The sequence below is a fragment of the Lucilia sericata genome, unplaced genomic scaffold (assembly GCF_015586225.1).
Source record: "Lucilia sericata isolate MDLA Ls3-8-SP2 unplaced genomic scaffold, ASM1558622v1 Contig001723F_arrow, whole genome shotgun sequence".
NCBI classification, from domain to species: domain Eukaryota; kingdom Metazoa; phylum Arthropoda; class Insecta; order Diptera; family Calliphoridae; genus Lucilia; species Lucilia sericata.
This window is the reverse complement of record NW_023995629.1, coordinates 49,534-68,011: the sequence shown is the minus strand read 5'-3', so window position 1 is coordinate 68,011 and position 18,478 is coordinate 49,534. Positions and strand designations below refer to the sequence as shown.

The 18,478-nt window shown below is 35.3% G+C and overlaps 1 protein-coding gene across 1 annotated transcript; it reads right to left on the bottom strand.

Moving 5' to 3' along the window:
• Positions 1–5,701: 5,701 nt before the first annotated feature.
• Positions 5,702–9,638, bottom strand: LOC119612516 (transcriptional repressor CTCF). Its single transcript, XM_037968325.1, has 6 exons — positions 9,339–9,638; positions 8,872–9,178; positions 7,870–8,806; positions 6,228–7,102; positions 6,105–6,154; positions 5,702–6,040 (listed from the first exon to the last, which is right to left on the bottom strand). The coding sequence occupies exons 2-6, from the start codon at positions 9,176–9,178 to the stop codon at positions 5,969–5,971; spliced, it is 2,241 nt and encodes a 746-aa protein (XP_037824253.1). The 5' UTR covers positions 9,339–9,638; the 3' UTR covers positions 5,702–5,968.
• Positions 9,639–18,478: the final 8,840 nt, after the last annotated feature.

Below are 18,478 nucleotides of genomic sequence, written 5' to 3'. Positions count from 1 at the left end.
AGATAGATAGATAGATAGATAGATAGATAGATAGATAGATAGATAGATAGATAGATAGATAGATAGATAGATAGATAGATAGATAGATAGATAGATAGATAGATAGATAGATAGATAGATAGATAGATAGATAGATAGATAGATAGATAGATAGGTAGATAGATAGATAGATAGATAGATAGAAGATAGATAGATAGATAGATAGATAGATAGATAGATAGATAGATAGATAGATAGATAGATAGATAGATAGATAGATAGATAGATAGATAGATAGATAGATAGATAGATAGATAGATAGATAGATAGATAGATAGATAGATAGATAGATAGATAGATAGATAGATAGATAGATAGATAGATAGATAGATAGATAGATAGATAGATAGATAGATAGATAGATAGATAGATAGATAGATAGATAGATAGATAGATAGATAGATAGATAGATAGATAGATAGATAGATAGATAGATAGATAGATAGATAGATAGATAGATAGATAGATAGATAGATAGATAGATAGATAGATAGATAGATAGATAGATAGATAGATAGATAGATAGATAGATAGATAGATAGATAGATAGATAGATAGATAGACAGATAGATAAAAAGATGAATAGATGAATAGATATATAGCTTTATAAAGTTATTGGCGTTTTATTGTAGGATTTTGTATAGAAAATGTGCTTAATAAACCTAAAATAAACAATTATGAATACCGGCATAAATCATGAGCACATTGCATAAATTCCCTTGTGCATACAGTGCTTAAGTTCAGAATAATAAAATTAACCTTGTAACATTTTTATATTATGAACCGCATACACATACTTCTTAAAGACAAAAATACATATTTGTCAAACGTTTTTCTGACCCTGACCTTGGACTCTATTGTTATTAAACAAAAATGTTTAAAAAACTGCATAATAAAATAGGGTTATTAACACCTGTTTATTTTTGTTATAAAAAATATTATTTTAAAAAGGTTTACAAGTCAAAAATTTAATAAAGTAGTTTAATAAATTTCTTACTTTTTTTCGACATAAACCTTAAAAGTATAATTTTGCAAATACTAATGTTTGAAATATAGAAATTAACAATTTCGGGGCAGAAATGTTTAAACAAATTTTAAAAGAATTGTGTGTTTTTTATCTCTATTAGATCTCTGGGCTGAGCCATATGAACTACACCTTTATCAATTGAAAATGAGAACTTTTCATTTCAATTCAGAAAATATCAATTGAAATTGAGATTTTCCATTAGATTTTTCTAAATTTCAAATGAAAAATCTCATTTTCAATTAGAATTTTCTGAATTTGAAATGAAAAATCTAATTTTCAATTAGAATTTTCTGAATTTGAAATGAAAAATCTAATTTTCAATTGTAGTTTTTCGAATTTCAAATAAAAAATCTCATTTTCAACTGTTCTTTTCTGAATTTCAAATGAAATATCTCAAATTCAATTGATATTTTCTGAATTATAAATGAAAATTCTCATTTTCAATTGTTTTTTTCTAAATTTCAAATGAAAAATCACATTTTCAACTGTTATTTTCTTAATTTCAAATGAAAAATCTCATTTACAATTGAGCTTTTCTGAATTACGGTTGAAAATGGTGTAGTTTCCGTATACATATGTTTACGTTTATTTTAAGAATATTTGTTCTATCAAACTCTGTAGAGTTTCGTCGATATTTCATGTAGGAATACATTCAATATCGATTTTATAACTAAATTCGAAACCAATAATAAGGCTTGCAAGTTATATTTTACTAAAGGATTAAGCAGTTCTGAATCCGAATCTGGGTTTCGATTTTGTTATTCTAAAATCCTTGAGAACCGGCTCATAATTAAATTACTTCTTAAAGCCGGTGAAAGGTATGGAACATTATCTACTATTTCGACGAGTTCAGTGACCCTCTTTTCTCATTCATGGATTTCTACTTCGTTCAAATCGGCAGCAATTTCCAGCAGGGGCTCATGCCCCTATATTTTAATATATATTAAAATATATATTAAAATAAATATATTTTCCGATCCGAAATTTCAAAAGGAAAGAACGACTGAGTTTTCTTCAAAAACACACTTAAAATTTAGATGAGATAAATTTATAAAATAAATTTGTTTGTAGACCATTCAGACCAAACGAATTTAAGTAATTTCGAGATTGGGCTCTTAGTTTTAAAATCACGTTTTTTACAAATTTCATTTTATTCAAACAGGAAATTTTGCGTTTACTGTAAATATTTAAACTTTTTTTGACACTTTTGCGCTATTTATTGCCGATTTTACATTTTTGATTATAGATATTTGTATATAATCAATCATGTTTACGATGATTTGTTATTAAATGTATCCGATGTTTAGTATTCATTTAATTTAATTATTTATTCATTCATACATTTTTATCACACAGTTGAACTAAAATTATTTGTTTAAAAACACCATTCAACACTTTGCAGATTTATTTGTCTGTGTCTTTTATATCTCGTTTTTGTATCAATTTTAAATTTTAAACAAATTTATAACTTTGTGTTTTTTTCTTTAACCTACCTTTTATTGAATTTTGTTGCTGGTTTTTTTTTTAAACCACAAAAACAATTAAACAAAAATTTAATTGTTTATTTTTTTAAAATTTTTTTAAATGTACCACTTTTTTATATAGTTTATTTAAAAGATTGTATTTTCAAACAAAAAAATTGAAATCAAGAAGTAAAAAAGAAACGACCAAGACGTTTAAACTTAACCGTACGGTAGCTTGATGCTGAATGGTTGAAAACCACAATATCACACGTCTAATGTATGCTTTTGGTTGTTTGGTGATTCCAGACAAAAATGTAATGGTATTTCTTCTTCTAAACTTTAAAAGACATACCATACAACTGGTATTACATACAGAGTAACATACATGCAAACATTTCTATATGCTGGTACTAGTACCCCAACTCATTAAGGCACGATTGTTTTTATCTAATAGTTGGTTGGCTTGTTTGTTGTTAAAGTCAATACAAGTCAAGTCTAAACGCGACAAGTCAGGCTTTTTGGGTTAATGCAAATAAATCTAAAGATTAAAAACTTGTAAAATACACAAACAAATCTGAGTGGTTTTGTTTGTTTCTTTGAACAGTAACAGAGAGAAAGATACATAACTATCATAGAAACTAAAAAGAATGGTTTATGTTATTTTAACTCAAATCTCTTATATTTTGTGCAGACTCTTTAACTCTGACATGGAGATGGTCATTGAAAGCAAACAGATGGTAACAGACAATTGTACTTTTAAAATTGTACCAACCAGCACTTGAATTTGTAATAATTTTTAACATTAACTCTAAATTTAATGAAAATAATACATGGTAAGGAGATTCTTAATACGAATGTCCTCCCAACGAATTTTATAATTAGTGTTCCAAATCCAAATTTTGTACGTAAACAGTTAAGAAATGAGTAAAAAAAATCACGAAATCCCTATTTCGACTAGAGTCTAGTCTATAGTCTAGTCTATAGTCTAGTCTATAGTCTAGTCTATAGTCTAGTCTATAGTCTAGTCTAGTCTAGTCTATAGTCTAGTCTATAGTCTAGTCTATAGTCTAGTCTATAGTCTAGTCTATAGTCTAGTCTATAGTCTAGTCTATAGTCTAGTCTATAGTCTAGTCTATAGTCTAGTCTATAGTCTAGTCTATAGTCTAGTCTATAGTCTAGTCTATAGTCTAGTCTATAGTCTAGTCTATAGTCTAGTCTATAGTCTAGTCTATAGTCTAGTCTATAGTCTAGTCTATAGTCTAGTCTATAGTCTAGTCTATAGTCTAGTCTATAGTCTAGTCTATAGTCTAGTCTATAGTCTAGTCTATAGTCTAGTCTATAGTCTAGTCTATAGTCTAGTCTATAGTCTAGTCTATAGTCTAGTCTATAGTCTAGTCTATAGTCTAGTCTATAGTCTAGTCTATAGTCTAGTCTATAGTCTAGTCTATAGTCTAGTCTATAGTCTAGTCTATAGTCTAGTCTACAGTCTAGTCTATAGTCTAGTCTATAGTCTAGTCTATAGTCTAGTCTATAGTCTAGTCTATAGTCTAGTCTATAGCCTAGTCTATAGTCTAGTCTAATCTATAGTCTATAGTCTAGTCTATTGTCTAGACAATAGTCTAGTCAATATTTTTGTCTATAGTTTAGTCTATAGTCTAGTCGATATTTTGGTCTATAGTTTAGTCTATAGCCTGGTGTCTAGTCTATAGTCTAGTCTATAGTCTAGTCTATAGTCTAGTCTATAGTCTAGTCTATAGTCTAGTCTATAGTCTAGTCTATAGTCTAGTCTATAGTCCATTCTATAGCCTAGTCTATAGTCCATTCTATAGCCTAGTCTATAGTCTAGTCTATAGTCTAGTCTATAGTCTAGTCTATAGTCTAGTCTATAGTCTAGTCTATAGTCTAGTCTATAGTCTAGTCTATAGTCTAGTCTATAGTCTAGTCTATAGTCTAGTCTATAGTCTAGTCTATAGTCTAGTCTATAGTCTAGTCTATAGTCTAGTCTATAGTCTAGTCTATAGTCTAGTCTATAGTCTAGTCTATAGTCTAGTCTATAGTCTAGTCTATAGTCTAGTCTATAGTCTAGTCTATAGTCTAGTCTATAGTCTAGTCTATAGTCTAGTCTATAGTCTAGTCTATAGTCTAGTCTATAGTCTAGTCTATAGTCTAGTCTATAGTCTAGTCTATAGTCTAGTCTAATCTATAGTCTATAGTCTAGTCTATAGTCTAGACAATAGTCTAGTCTATTTTTGTCTATAGTTCAGTCTATAGTCTAGTCTATAGTCTAGTCGATATTTTGGTCTATAGTTTAGTCTATAGCCTAGTGTCTAGTCTATAGTTTAGTCTATAGTCTATTCTATAGCCTAGTCTATAGTCTAGTCTATAGTCTAGTCTATAGTCTAGTCTATAGTCTAGTCTATAGTCTAGTCTATAGTCTAGTCTATAGTCTAGTCTATAGTCTAGTCTATAGTCTAGTCTATAGTCTAGTCTATAGTCTAGTCTATAGTCTAGTCTATAGTCTAGTCTATAGTCTAGTCTATAGTCTAGTCTATAGTCTAGTCTATAGTCTAGTCTATAGTCTAGTCTATAGTCTAGTCTATAGTCTAGTCTATAGTCTAGTCTATAGTCTAGTCTATAGTCTAGTCTATAGTCTAGTCTATAGTCTAGTCTATAGTCTAGTCTATAGTCTAGTCTATAGTCTAGTCTATAGTCTAGTCTATAGTCTAGTCTATAGTCTAGTCTATAGACTAGTCTAGTCTATAGTCTAGTCTTTAGTCTAGTCTTTAGTCTAGTCTTTAGTCTAGTCTATAGTCTAGTCTATAGTCTAGTCTATAGTCTAGTGTATAGTCTAGTCTAAAGTCTAGTCTATAGTCTAGTCTTTAGTCTAGTCTATATTTTACTATATGCATGTATAGTCTATAGTTTACTCTATAGTATAGTTTATAGTTTTGTCTAGAGTTGAGCCTACGATTGATGGATCCGAACAAAGAACGGTAGCCTGTTTGAACCGTGTCCATAATTCCTTGAACTTTAATGAATACATTGCCCAATATTTTTTGGAATGATCTTTCTGAAAAACGTTCTATATGTTATAATTGTTACTTCAATATATGTGCAAACTAAGGTTATTGATAAAAAAATATAAGGGGTGGCTGATACGAGTTGATTTAATTTAATGCTGTTGGTATTTAAATATTTATTTTTATTAAAAAAACGTTATTTATTTTAACTTATAGAAGTAATAATCAAATTAAGATAATGCAGGTATATAATGCAGTGATTATAAAAAAAATTAAAATTTGTTTAAACCAAAACATAAATATTAGGTATTGCTAAATACCCTATCGATACAATAAAACAAATAAAACCTGAGATTATAAGAAAAGGTATTTGAAAAATAGTTAAAAAAATAGTTAAAAAAATAGTTAAATCAAACAAGTTACTCTTGTTCAATCATTTCTAATAACTTAATATCTCCTTTGGTTTCATCGTCATCGTCATCTTGATCAACCTTAAAACAAAAAGATTGGAAAATGAGAAATGAATTGTAAATAATAAACATTAAAATAACTTACTTCAAATCCAAAATAATCTGATATAAGTGACTGTGCTTTTTTCTGAGTTTCTAAAGGAACACAAGAAAAGAATAAAAATTTAAAAATAATTCTTTTAAATATTTAACAAAAATTTACACATACTTATAACTGTAGCTTTGTTAGTATTTTTGTTTGCTGTTGTAGATTTAACTGGTTGTGGCTGTACTTGTGCTATTACTTCTTGCGACTCTTCTTCATCATCATCATCATCTGGTAAAACTTCTATAACCATAAAATCTTGATCATCATTAACTTCTAAAGACATTATTTTGGCTTCATTATCTTTTCCCTTGAGGATAATAGATTGTTTAAGTGCTGGCTGGGGAGTAACAATCGTTTCTAGTTTTTCCATTTTTACATCTATTAGGGACTTTTCATCAGTTGCTTCCTCCAGCTGTTCTTCGTATTCTTGTTCTACATACTCATCAGCTTCTAATTCATCATAGACATATTGTATATTTTCCTCATTGTACTCTTCATCCTCCGCTTCCTCCTCCTCTTCATCTTCATACCCTTCTTCTGGTATTACTTCATCATCATCGATTTGTTGTTGCTGTTGCTCCTCCCCAATATTATTATCATCATACCCGTACTCACTATTATTTTCCATGAAGCAATTTGTTGGGGGTAATGCTACAACAGTACCATCCATTCTAACACGTGTCATACGTCCCACTTTCAATGCTTCTTTCTTTTTCATTAGATCAGATGTGGGATCGTGGATTTCCATATGACGCATAAGATTTCCATTGAATGCAAACATTTTATTACAATGTGGACATTTGTGATCCTTTTTACGTGATTGTGGTGGTTCATAATTATCGGAATGGTAAATTTTCATGTGACGAACAAGTAGTGGTTTCTGACGAAAACTGGTATTACAAATCTCACATATAAATGGTTTCTTATCCAAATGTATATGAAGATGCGATTCAAGGTGACGCTCCGAAATGGAAGCATACGGACAATAATCACAGCTGTAAGGAGATGCAAAACAACAAAAATGTGAAAACTTCTCTTTATTTTCATTTTTTAAAAAATTTTCGAAATTTTTTTATATAAAAATTTTGAGAAATTTTGTAGTTATTTGGAAAATTTTTCTATTTAACGAAAATTTTCTAAATTTCGAAACTAAACTATAGACTAGACTATAAACTAGACTATAGACTAGACTACAGACTAGACTATAGACTAGACTATAGACTAGACTATAGACTAGACTACAGACTAGACTATAGACTAGACTAGACTACAGAATAGACTATAGACTAGACTATAGACTAGACTATAGACTAGATTATAGACTAGACTATATACTAGACTATAGACTAGATTATAGACTAGACTATACACTAGACTGTAGACTAGACTATATACTAGACTATAGACTAGACTATAGACTAGACTATAGACTAGACTATAGACTAGACTAGACTAGACTATAGACTAGACTATAGAATAGACTATAGACTAGACTATAGACTAGACTATAGCCTAGGCTATAGACTAGACTATAGACTAGACTATAGACTAGACTATAGACTAGACTATAGACTAGACTATAGACTAGACTATAGACTAGACTATAGACTAGACTATAGACTAGACTATAGACTAGACTATAGACTAGACTATAGACTAGACTATAGACTAGACTATAGAATAGACTATAGATTAGTTGAATAATAGAATAATTATCAATGTCCACTTTTAAAATTAGTTATAACAACACCAAAAAACTCACCGGAAACATTTTTCACCTTCATGTGTCTTCAAATGCATCTTATACGAATAACGATCGGGTAATTCTTTACCACACCGCTTACAGGGTATTGGTTGATCAGAACTGTGCAGCTTTTTTATATGTAGACGTAAATCTGTTTTACGTCCACACGTCGTGGGACATAGATGACATTGAAAGACAGGTTTCTCATTAACAGAATGTATAAGACGATGAAGTTTAAGAGAATTCGATTGGGTAAAACGTGCATGACATATATCACATTCGTACGGTTTCTCACCGGTATGTATACGCATATGACGCTTAAGTTTGAACGTATCCGGGGAGGCATATGTACAATGGGGGCATTGATAGGGTCGTTCTCCGGTATGACAGCGCATATGCCGCCGTAATTTACTCATTTCTACACTGCTATAATCGCATTCAGTACACTTATGAGGTTTAATGTGTGTATGCCTATAGCGTACATGACGCACCAACTCTCCCGATGTGGTAAAGGCCATATCACAATCCTTACAAGCATGAGGCTTAACGCCCAAATGAGTATTACGATGATTCATCAGGGATGAATTCGTTTTAAAGCCTCTTTCGCATACGGTACATTTATAGGGACGTTCGTCCGAGTGTTTTTTCAAATGTCTGGATAATAAGAATTTCTTGGCTGTCTGATAGGGGCACAACATACAAATAAACGTTGCTTCTTCATTTGCCGAAGACTTTTTCGCACTTTTTAATAATCCTTTTGAGCCATAATCTGCATCAGGTTCGACGCCGGGATCATCAGGATCTTGTTCATTTTCATCGAATTCGTAAACTTCTTCTTGTAAAATAAATTCAGAGTTTGCGGTTTCATCTGCAGGTTTTACATTGTTGTTTTCCTTTTTAACAGATTTATTATTAGATAATTTGGTCTTCTTTGTTGAAACTGAGGCAGCTTGGGCTATAATTTTAAGTAAATAATTAGTTCAAGATTGTAATTGACTCCTATTTAGAAAATTTCCTTACCTTTTGGTTTACGCTTATTGTTGGGAGTGACCACAGCTGCCGGAGCTTGTGAAACCTTGCTTATAGGTTCTACTTTTACAATTTCCTTCGACGTTTGAAAATAATAATTACCCTCAGCATCCATTATTATGGCACCACGATCTTCTGCTTCCTTCTCCTCATCAACACTACCATTATCATCTACTTCTGTAACAAAATCATTCTTTATCGATTGAATAACTTCATTGTTTAATTCATCGTCTTCATCTTCCTCCAATTTTTCCAAATAGGTTTGAAAATAATCTGGATCATTGTTGATGGCGGTCATCTGGAACAGCAATAAAAATTTAAATTTGAATTCAAAAAACAATTTCCCCCTAACAAAAAAACATATTGCTCCCAGATGTCGTCGCTATTCTTTTTACCCTTCCCCAAAATAAAAAAAAACAGAACGCGACACCATGCGGACAAACCATACGTATACATACTTTTTTTTTTGTTTTTGTTAAATAAAACAACAATACGCGACTAGTTAGTTGGAGGCTTTTTATTGATTTTGCTAATTATTTCTTTGTTAAAATTTATTATATTGTTAGCGAACATAAGTTATTTATAGTTCTTTGAGAAATCTTGTTTTTATTATTAGTTTTTTACAATATTTGCAAATTTTATCAATTTACAATTGTTATTTTTTACACTATTAACTTTTTCCGTCAGAGCTAGTAAATGACACAAAAGAAAAACACAATTTATTTCGCCCCGTTGTTTGTTAATATCGTTGCAAGATGGCGCACAAAGTAAATTAATAAAGTAGCGACACGAGTTGTTGTACAACAAACGTCTACAAAAACTACAGGCAATTTGTTTTTGTTCGAAATACTCACTTGTCAAAATTTGTTTACAAAAATGAACCAATAATTAATGGAAAATATGGCATTATTGTTGTACTTTCCAAAAATATGTTGTTATTTATATTAAAAGTCACAGAGTTTTCTTTATTTTTTAAAAATTAGAACATTTTTAAAAATATTATACACTTAAAATACACCTTTTCACATTAAATACAACAAATTACTCAGAAATTTGTACAAAAGCAAGCGTTAAAATGAAAACAAATATGGCAACATAAACATTTTTGACAAGTAAATCCACAAATAGCAAGTTTAAAAAAATAGTCAGCTGTTCAACTGAGTCTACTTTATAAATTTACTTTGATGGCGCATATTCAATTGAATTTCCCCTTTTGCTATAAACAGTGTGGGTAATAAAGCGATTTTTTCGGGTATTGTAGCGAGAAAATGTTGTTTTGGCGTTCTGTATACAAGAAATGCGCCTAAGTTCTATATTTTTAGAATCAATCAAGAAACTAGTAGGGTTCTATAAATCGACTTTCGAATAATCGAACAATCGACTTTTTGTCGAAAAAAGTCGAAAAGTCGAAGTCGACTATTTTGTTCCAAAAAAGTCGATAACTCGACTATCGTCTATGAAAAAAGTCGAAAAGTCGACTTTGTAAATAAAAGTCGAAAAAAGTCGAAAAGTCGAAAAAAGTCGAAAAGTCGAAAAAAGTCGATAAGTCGAAAAAAGTCGAAGAAAGTCGAAAAAAGTCGAAAAGTCGGAAAAAGTCGAAAAGTCGGAAAAAGTCGAAAAGTCGAAAATAGTCGAAAATTTTAAAAAAGTGGAAAAGAGGTCAAAAACTCTAAAATAGTCGGAAAAACTCGAAAAAAGTAAAAAATAGTCGAAAAAAAGTCGAAATAAGTCGAAAATAGTCAAAAAGTCGTAAAAAAATCGAAAAGTCGGAAAAAGTGGAAAAGTTGAAAAAAGTCGGAAAAAGTCGAAAAGTCGAAAAAAGTCGAAAAAAGTCGAAAAGTCGAAAAAAGTCGGAAAAAGTCGAAAAGTCGCAAAAAGTCGAAAAGTCGAAAAGTCGACCATTTATAAAATACTAAAAGTCGAAAAGTCTAAAAGTCGACTTTTAAATAAATGAAAAAGGTCGAAAAGTCGAAAAATCGACTTTTCATAAAATGGAAAAAGTCGAAAGGTCGAAAAGTCGACTTTTAACTAAATGCAAAAAGTCGAAAAGTCGACTTTTCTTTTCAACTATAGAACCCTAGAAACTAGGGTTCTATAAATCGACTTTCGAATAATCGAACAATCAACTTTTTGTCGAAAAAAGTCAAAGTCGACTATTTTGTTCCAAAAAAGTCGATAACTCGACTATCGTCGAAAAAAGTCGAAAAGTCGAATAAAGTCGAAAAAAGTCGAAAAAAAATCGAAAAGTCGAAATAAGTCGGAAAAAGTCGAAAACTCGAAAATTGTAGAAACAATTAAAAAATAGTCGAAAATTTTAAAAAAGTGGAAAAAAGTCAAAAACTCTAAAATAGTCTAAAAATAGTCGAAAAAAAGTCAAAAGAAGTCAAAAATAGTCAAAAAGTCGAAAAAATCAAAAAGTCGGAAAAAGTCGAAAAAAGTCAGAAAAAGTCAAAAAAAACTCGAAGAAAGTCGGAAAAAGTCAAAAACTCGAAAATAGTAGAAAGAAGTAAAAAATAGTCGAAAATTTTAAAAAAGTGGAAAAAAAGTCAAAAACTCTAAAATAGACGGAAAAACTCGAACAAGTAAAAAAATAGCCGAAAAAAGGCGAAAATAGTCAAAAGTCGAAATAAATCGAAAAATCGGAAAAAGTCGAAAAAAGTCGAAAAGTCAGAAAAAGTCAACTACATATTTATAAAATACTTATAGTCGAAAAGTCTAAAAGTCGACTTTTAATTAAATGAAAAAAGTCGAAAAATCGACTTTTCATAAAATGCGAAAAGTCGAAAAGTGACTTTTAACTAAATGAAAAAAGTCGAAAAGTCGACCTTTCGTTTTAACTATAGAACCCTACAAGAAACATTTAATTTAAATATATTTTTCTTTTTAATTTAATCAATCATATTTTAATTTTTAAACTTTTAGTATAATAATGAATCGGTTTATGTAATAGGAAATATGAAAATTGAAATCAAGAGGAGAAAGGATTTTTACCTCCGGAATATGTTGAACAGGCGGATTTGCTTATAAATCTGCTCTTAAGAAAGTATAATTTTGGACTTTTAGTCTTTTCGCAATTTAAGAAATGTCTACTTTCCGACCATTATTTATTTACAAAAAGTAGACTTTTCAACTTTTTACAATATTGATTTTCAAAATTTTTTGACTTTTTCAAGTTTTTGTTTGTTTTTTTCTTCTTTTTCAATGTTTAAATATAATGTTTCCAGGTTTACAAATGAAACAAGTTTGCTTGAATTGAATCCAACATTTTTACGACTTTTTCCGACTTATTTCTACTTTTATTTACAAAATCTACTAAACTATTTTGTTTGCTCGTAACTGTGCTCCATACACAAATCCAACTTGTTTTATTATTCAAAATTTAAACCAAAAGAGATCAATAGTTTTAGAATCTGATGTACTATTAATGGTAAATAAACATATCGCCGCCATTTAGCCTCGTAAAGTTATGTCAAGCATTTGAGCATTTATGGCTAAGATATTCACAGTAAAATATTTTTAAATATTTGCTGTTATAAAGAAGAATGTTAGCATCACTGAATTAATTACTACATTAAAATACAACTCTGGTTAGATGTGATATTAGAGATGCCAGATGCGTTTTGAATAACACTAAAGTTTTGGCGTTTTTTTTACTATACGTTAAAAATAATGTATTTTCAAAACACGATATATAAAAAATTGTCATAAAAATCGTAATAAATCAGAAAAAAGTCAACATGTCTGAAAAGGTCAATGGAAAAAACAATTAAAACGTGATTTTTTGCTACATACGAATATGTACATAGTTATTGTTACAAATGTACGTAATAACAAAATCAGTCCAAAATTTAAGACTTACAAAAATCAATGCAATAATATGTTTCTATTTTTATTGTAAACATTTTAAAGGCAAACGTTTTTATTGCAAAAAGCTGAAAATAATATATGGTTTATTAAGCACTTTTTATGTACGAAATTCCTGTAATAAACTATCAATAACTTTATTAAGCTTTAATGAATACAGGGGTAAAATTCGACATTTTGTTGTGGCACTTTTTCGTTCGTCAAATGGTAGTTTTTAAATTTATATTTTTTAATTAAGCCTGTCTAAAAATACCGGTGTAGTCTTTTTGATTTCAACAAATACAAGGACAGACATACATACCCTTTAGTTCGTGGGGTTTATTGAACTGCTATAAAATATGTATACATATGTTCGTTATAAGCGGTTTTGACTGTATTATAAAATGGGTTGCCATTTTTTAATTAATATCAATATGTGAATATGTGAATTTGTTGAATAAAACTTAATAAAATATTATTTAAACGGCGAATATTATGAAATAATAATTTTCTTACTAAATGTATTTTTAATTGAACTGCTTCAGTTTATTTTTATAAAATTGTCATTATTATTTCGCTTTAATATATAAACCTCACCGCAATCTACAGAATATTAACCACTAGTTATTATTAAGCATAATGAGAGCAGAATTTAACAACTCAATTCAACATTTATTTAATATTTTTATAAATTTCACATATAAATATTATGGTATAAATCACAATAATTGTTATGATAATATAAACGGTGCATTTCAGACAACCAATTTGCTCCTGTTCCTTTCGCGTATAATATAAATCATAATCGACAACGTCGTCAATGCAATGATAATTATCAGAATTTTGTATTGACATTACATAGTTCATATAATTAAATGTCTCCGGATTTTCAAATATAGTTTCATCATCATCCGACATTTTAAATTATTCTTTAATGTTTTTATTTTTCCAAAACTTTTTATTTTTTTAAACTTATTTTGTTCACTATTTTCTTAAATAGAATTGCTTGAGAGTGACAGTATTATTTATTTTTATTAAAACCCGTAGTATTATTAAATGTTTTTTTATATATACAATGTAAGCATTTAGCGTCTTAATCCCAACACTCTGTGAACACATACATATATTGATGTTTATGAAAGAGAAAAATATTTTTAAAAAAATATGCGCTAGTATAATTTTAAAAATAACTATAAACACACACAACTGTTGATTTTTAGTGATGTGATTAATGATTCAATATGATGTCGATAACATTAGTGGTGACATTTTAGGGTATTCTCGATAGATTACACTTAAAAAAATATGTATGAATTTGGGTTCTATAAGTCGACTTTCGATCTATCGACTTCCTCTCACAAAATGTCTCAGCCGACTATTTTGTTGTAACAAGTCGACTATTGCAAGACAAAAGACGAAAAACCTATTTATTTTTTATAACCAAAATTTGAAAAGGTCCTAAATTTTAAAAGATACTGTTAACAGCGCGAATTTCAACATTTGATATGCTATGATGTATTACTTCTACATTTACTGATTTAAAAGATAAATTCTTAAGTTAATAAAAAAATATTACTTTAATTACTGTTTTTAATGTACATTTACAAAACGTATTTGTAAAATATCACTGTGTGAAGATTTTATATATAATAAATCCAAAAGCGGAAAACCATGTTAAAAAAAATATTACATATGCCAATTTTGTACAGCAAGGTGATGCCTGCGATCTACTATTGTTATAATTACTATTATCAAATGAATGATCGAAAGAGGAATCATTGTGAAAATGATGAAAATAATTTGAATCATTATTATTGGTAATATCATAAGATGTATGATCTGACGTATGACAAGTACCGCTATCAAATCCTCCACCGCTATCGCAACCGCCACTATCAAACCCTCCACCACTATCGCATCCACAATCGGACATTTTTATAGACTGTTAAGTTTTTCTCTGAAATGACAAAGATAAAAATAAAGAAATTATTAAAATAGATATAGATAGATAGATAGATAGATAGATAGATAGATAGATAGAGATAGATAGATAGTAGATAGATAGATATAGCTAGATAGATCGATCGATATAGATACTCGCTCGCTCGATCCTCGCTCGCTCGCTCGCTGCTGCTCGCTCGCTGCTAGCTCGCTGCTCGCTCGCTCGCTCGCTCGCTCGCTCGCTCGCTCGCTCGCTCGCTCGCTCGCTCGCTCGCTCGCTCGCTCTCGCTCGCTCGCTCTCGCTCGCTCGCTCGCTCGCTCGCTCGCCTGCTCGCTCCGCTCGCTCGCTCGCTCGCTCGCTCGCTCGCTCGCTCGCTCCTCGCTCGCTCCGCTCGCTCCTCGCTCGCTCGCTCGCTCGCTAGCTCGCTCGCTCCTCGCTCGCTCGCTCGCTCGCTCGCGCTCGCTCGCTCGCTGCTCGCTCGCTCGCTCGCTCGCTGCTCGCTCGCTCGCTCGCTCGCATCGCTCGCTCGCTCGCTCGCTGCTCGCTCGCTCGCCTCGCTCGCTCGCTTCGCTCGCTCGCTCGCTCGCTCGCTCGCTCGCTCGCTCGCTCGCTCGCTCGCTCGCTCGCTCGCCTCGCTCGCTCGCTCTCGCCTCGCTCGCTCGCTCGCTCGCTCTCTCGCTCGCTCGCTCGCTCGCTCGCTCGCTCGCTCGCTCGCTCGCCTCGCTCGCTCGCTCGCTCGCTCGCTCGCTCGCTCGCTCTCGCTCGCTCGCTCGCTCGCTCGCTCGCTCGCTCGCTCGCTCGCTCGCTCGCTCGCTCGCTCGCTCGCTCGCTCGCTCGCTCTCTCGCTCGCTCGCTCGCTCGCTCGCTCGCATCGCTCTGTCTGCTCGCTCGCTCCGCTCGCTCGCTCGCTCGCTCGCTCGCTCGCTCGCTCGCTCGCTCGCTCGCTCGCTCGCTCGCTCGCTCGCTCGCTCGCTCGCTCGCTCGCTCCTCGCTCGCTCGCTCGCTCGCTCGCTGCTCGCTCGCTCGCTCGCTCGCTCGCTCGCTCGCTCGCTCGCTCGCTCGCTCGCTCGCTCGCTCGCTCCTCGCTCGCTCTCTCGCTCGCTCGCTCGCTCGCTCGCTCGCTCGCTCGCTCGCTCGCTCGCTCGCTCGCTCGCTCGCTCGCTCGCTCGCTCGCTCGCTCGCTCGCTCGCTCGCTCGCTCGCTCGCTCGCTCGCTCGCTCGCTCGCTCGCTCGCTCGCTCGCTCGCTCGCTCGCTCAGCTCGCCTCGCTCGCTCGCTCGCTCGCTCGCTCGCTCGCTCGCTCGCTCGCTCGCTCGCTCGCTCGCTCGCTCGCTCGCTCGCTCGCTCGCTCGCTCGCTCGCTCGCTCGCTCGCTCGCTCGCTCGCTCGCTCGCTCGCTCGCTCGCTCGCTCGCTCGCTCGCTCGCTCGCTCGCTCGCTCGCTCGCTCGCTCGCTCGCTCGCTCGCTCGCTCGCTCGCTCGCTCTCGCTCGCGCTCGCTCGCTCGCTCGCTCGCTCGCTCGCTCGCTCCTCGCTCGCTCGCTCGCTCGCTCGCTCGCTCGCTCGCTCGCTCGCTCGCTCGCTCTCGCTCGCTCGCTCGCCGCTCGATCGCTCAGCTCGCTCGCTCGCTCGCTCGCCGCTCGCTGCTCGCTCGCTCGCTCGCTAGCTCGCTCGCTCGCTCGCTCGCTCGCTCCTCGCTCGCTCGCTGCTCGCTCGCTCCTCGATCGCTCGCTGCTCGCTAGCTCGCTCGCTCGCTCGCTCGCTCGCGCTCGCTCGCTCGCCTCGCTCGCTCGCTCGCTCGCTACGCTCGCTCGCTCGCTCGCTCGCTCGCTCGCTCGCTCGCTCGCTCGCTCGCTAGCTCGCTCGCTCGCTCGCTCGCTCGCTCGCTCGCTCGCTCCGCTCGCTCGCTCGCTCGCTCGCTCGCTCGCTCGCTCTCTCTCGCTCGCTCGCTCGCTCGCTCGCTCGCTGCTCTCGCTCTCCTCGCTCGCTCTCGCTCGCTCGCTCGCTCGCTCGCTCGCTCGCTCGCTCGCTCGCTCGCTCGCTCGCTCTCGCTCGCTCGCTCGCTCGCTCGCTCGCTCGCTCGCTCGCTCGCTCGCTCGCTCGCTCGCTCGCTCTCGCTCGCTCGCTCGCTCGCTCGCTCGCTCGCTCGCTCGCTCGCTCGCTCGCTCGCTCTCTCGCTCGCTCCTGCTCGCTCGCTCGCTCGCTCGCTCGCTCGCTCGCTCGCTCGCCTCGCTCGCTGCTCGCTCGCTCTCCTCGCTCGCTCGCTCTCGCTCGCTCGCTCGCTCGCTCGCTCCTCGCTCGTCGCTCGCTCGCCTTCGCTCTCGCTCGCTCGCTCGCTCGCTCTCGCTCGCTCGCTCGCTCGCTCGCTCGCTCGCTCGCTCGCTCGCTCGCTCGCTCGCTCGCTCGCGCTCGCTCGCTCGCTCGCTCGCTCGCTCGCTCGCTCGCTCGCTCGCTCGCTCGCTCGCTCGCTCGCTCGCTCGCTTCGCTCGCTCGCTCGCTCGCTCGCTCGCTCGCTCGCTCGCTCGCTCGCTCTCTCGCTCGCTCGCTCGCTCGCTCGCTCTCTCGCTCGCTCGCTCGCTCGCTCGCTCGCTCGCTCGCTCGCTCGCTCGCTCGCTCGCTCGCTCGCTCGCTCGCTCGCTCGCTCGCTCGCTCGCTCGCTCGCTCGCTCGCTCGCTCGCTCGCTCGCTCGCTCGCTCTCGCTGCTCGCTCTTCCTCTTCCTGCTTTTTCCCTTGTTTCCCTCCGCTTTTTTTCTCCCCCTCTCTCTCCCCCCCCCCCTTTTCCCCTCCCCTCTTCCCTTTTGCTCCCGCCCCCCCTCCCCTCTTCCACCCTTCTTGGAAATTACCATATGACTCATTTATTACAAGACTGATATAACTCATCAAATATATTTTGAGAAAAATGGCTTTAGAATTTTTTATCATATTTTGCCACTATATCTTAATTTTGGAATTATAAAAATTAAGTGAGATTTAGCTAGAAATTTTGGTATTCATATTTTGAGTTATGCCACTTTTGTAGTAAATGAGCGATATTATTTCTAATAGTTAAATCTTATTTCACTGAACAGCCCTTACTCATAATCTATTTTGAGAGAAAAAGTTTCTACAATAAATTTAGGGTGACAATTTTGTTTTATAAAGCTTTATTAAATTTAAAAATTGTTTTAGAAAAATAATATTCACACTTACAATTGATGTTTTGCAAAGATAAATCTCGAACTTGTGTTTTAATAAGTTTGGCGACTGATCGAAGAGAAGTTTTAATATGAAACAGACAAACAAATTGAATAGGAACTTGATTTTTCATATAATATGTAGGTAATTTGTTTATATAGAATAAATTTCCGTAGAGAGAGAGGAAGGAGAATTTGTAAGAAAAATATTATGTTTAATGATCACACTTTGCCAATGCAACTTACAAACAAAGAGTTGCCAGATATTTTTTACTTAAACTTTATTGAAATATCGTTATAAAAGTAACAGCAATTCAAATGAAAAACATTTTAATTTTCATTAAAATAAGTATATGTTCTAGTTAGTATTGGCCAGTTTAGAGTAAACATATTAATATATTTTCATGTTTTTTTATCAATTCTGATTAAACCTTTAAAATTTCAAAACATTTAGGTATATAAATATGGGATTATTTTATAAAATGATCAAAAAATTTATTTTTTTCTACAACTGATCGATCATAAAATTAATCAAAAATCATGTATGTAAAGACAATAAATTTTTTTAAATTTATTTTTTTATTATTTCTTCAAATCTTATTTAAAAACAGTTAGGAAGATTTATACTCTTGCCCATTGGCTAT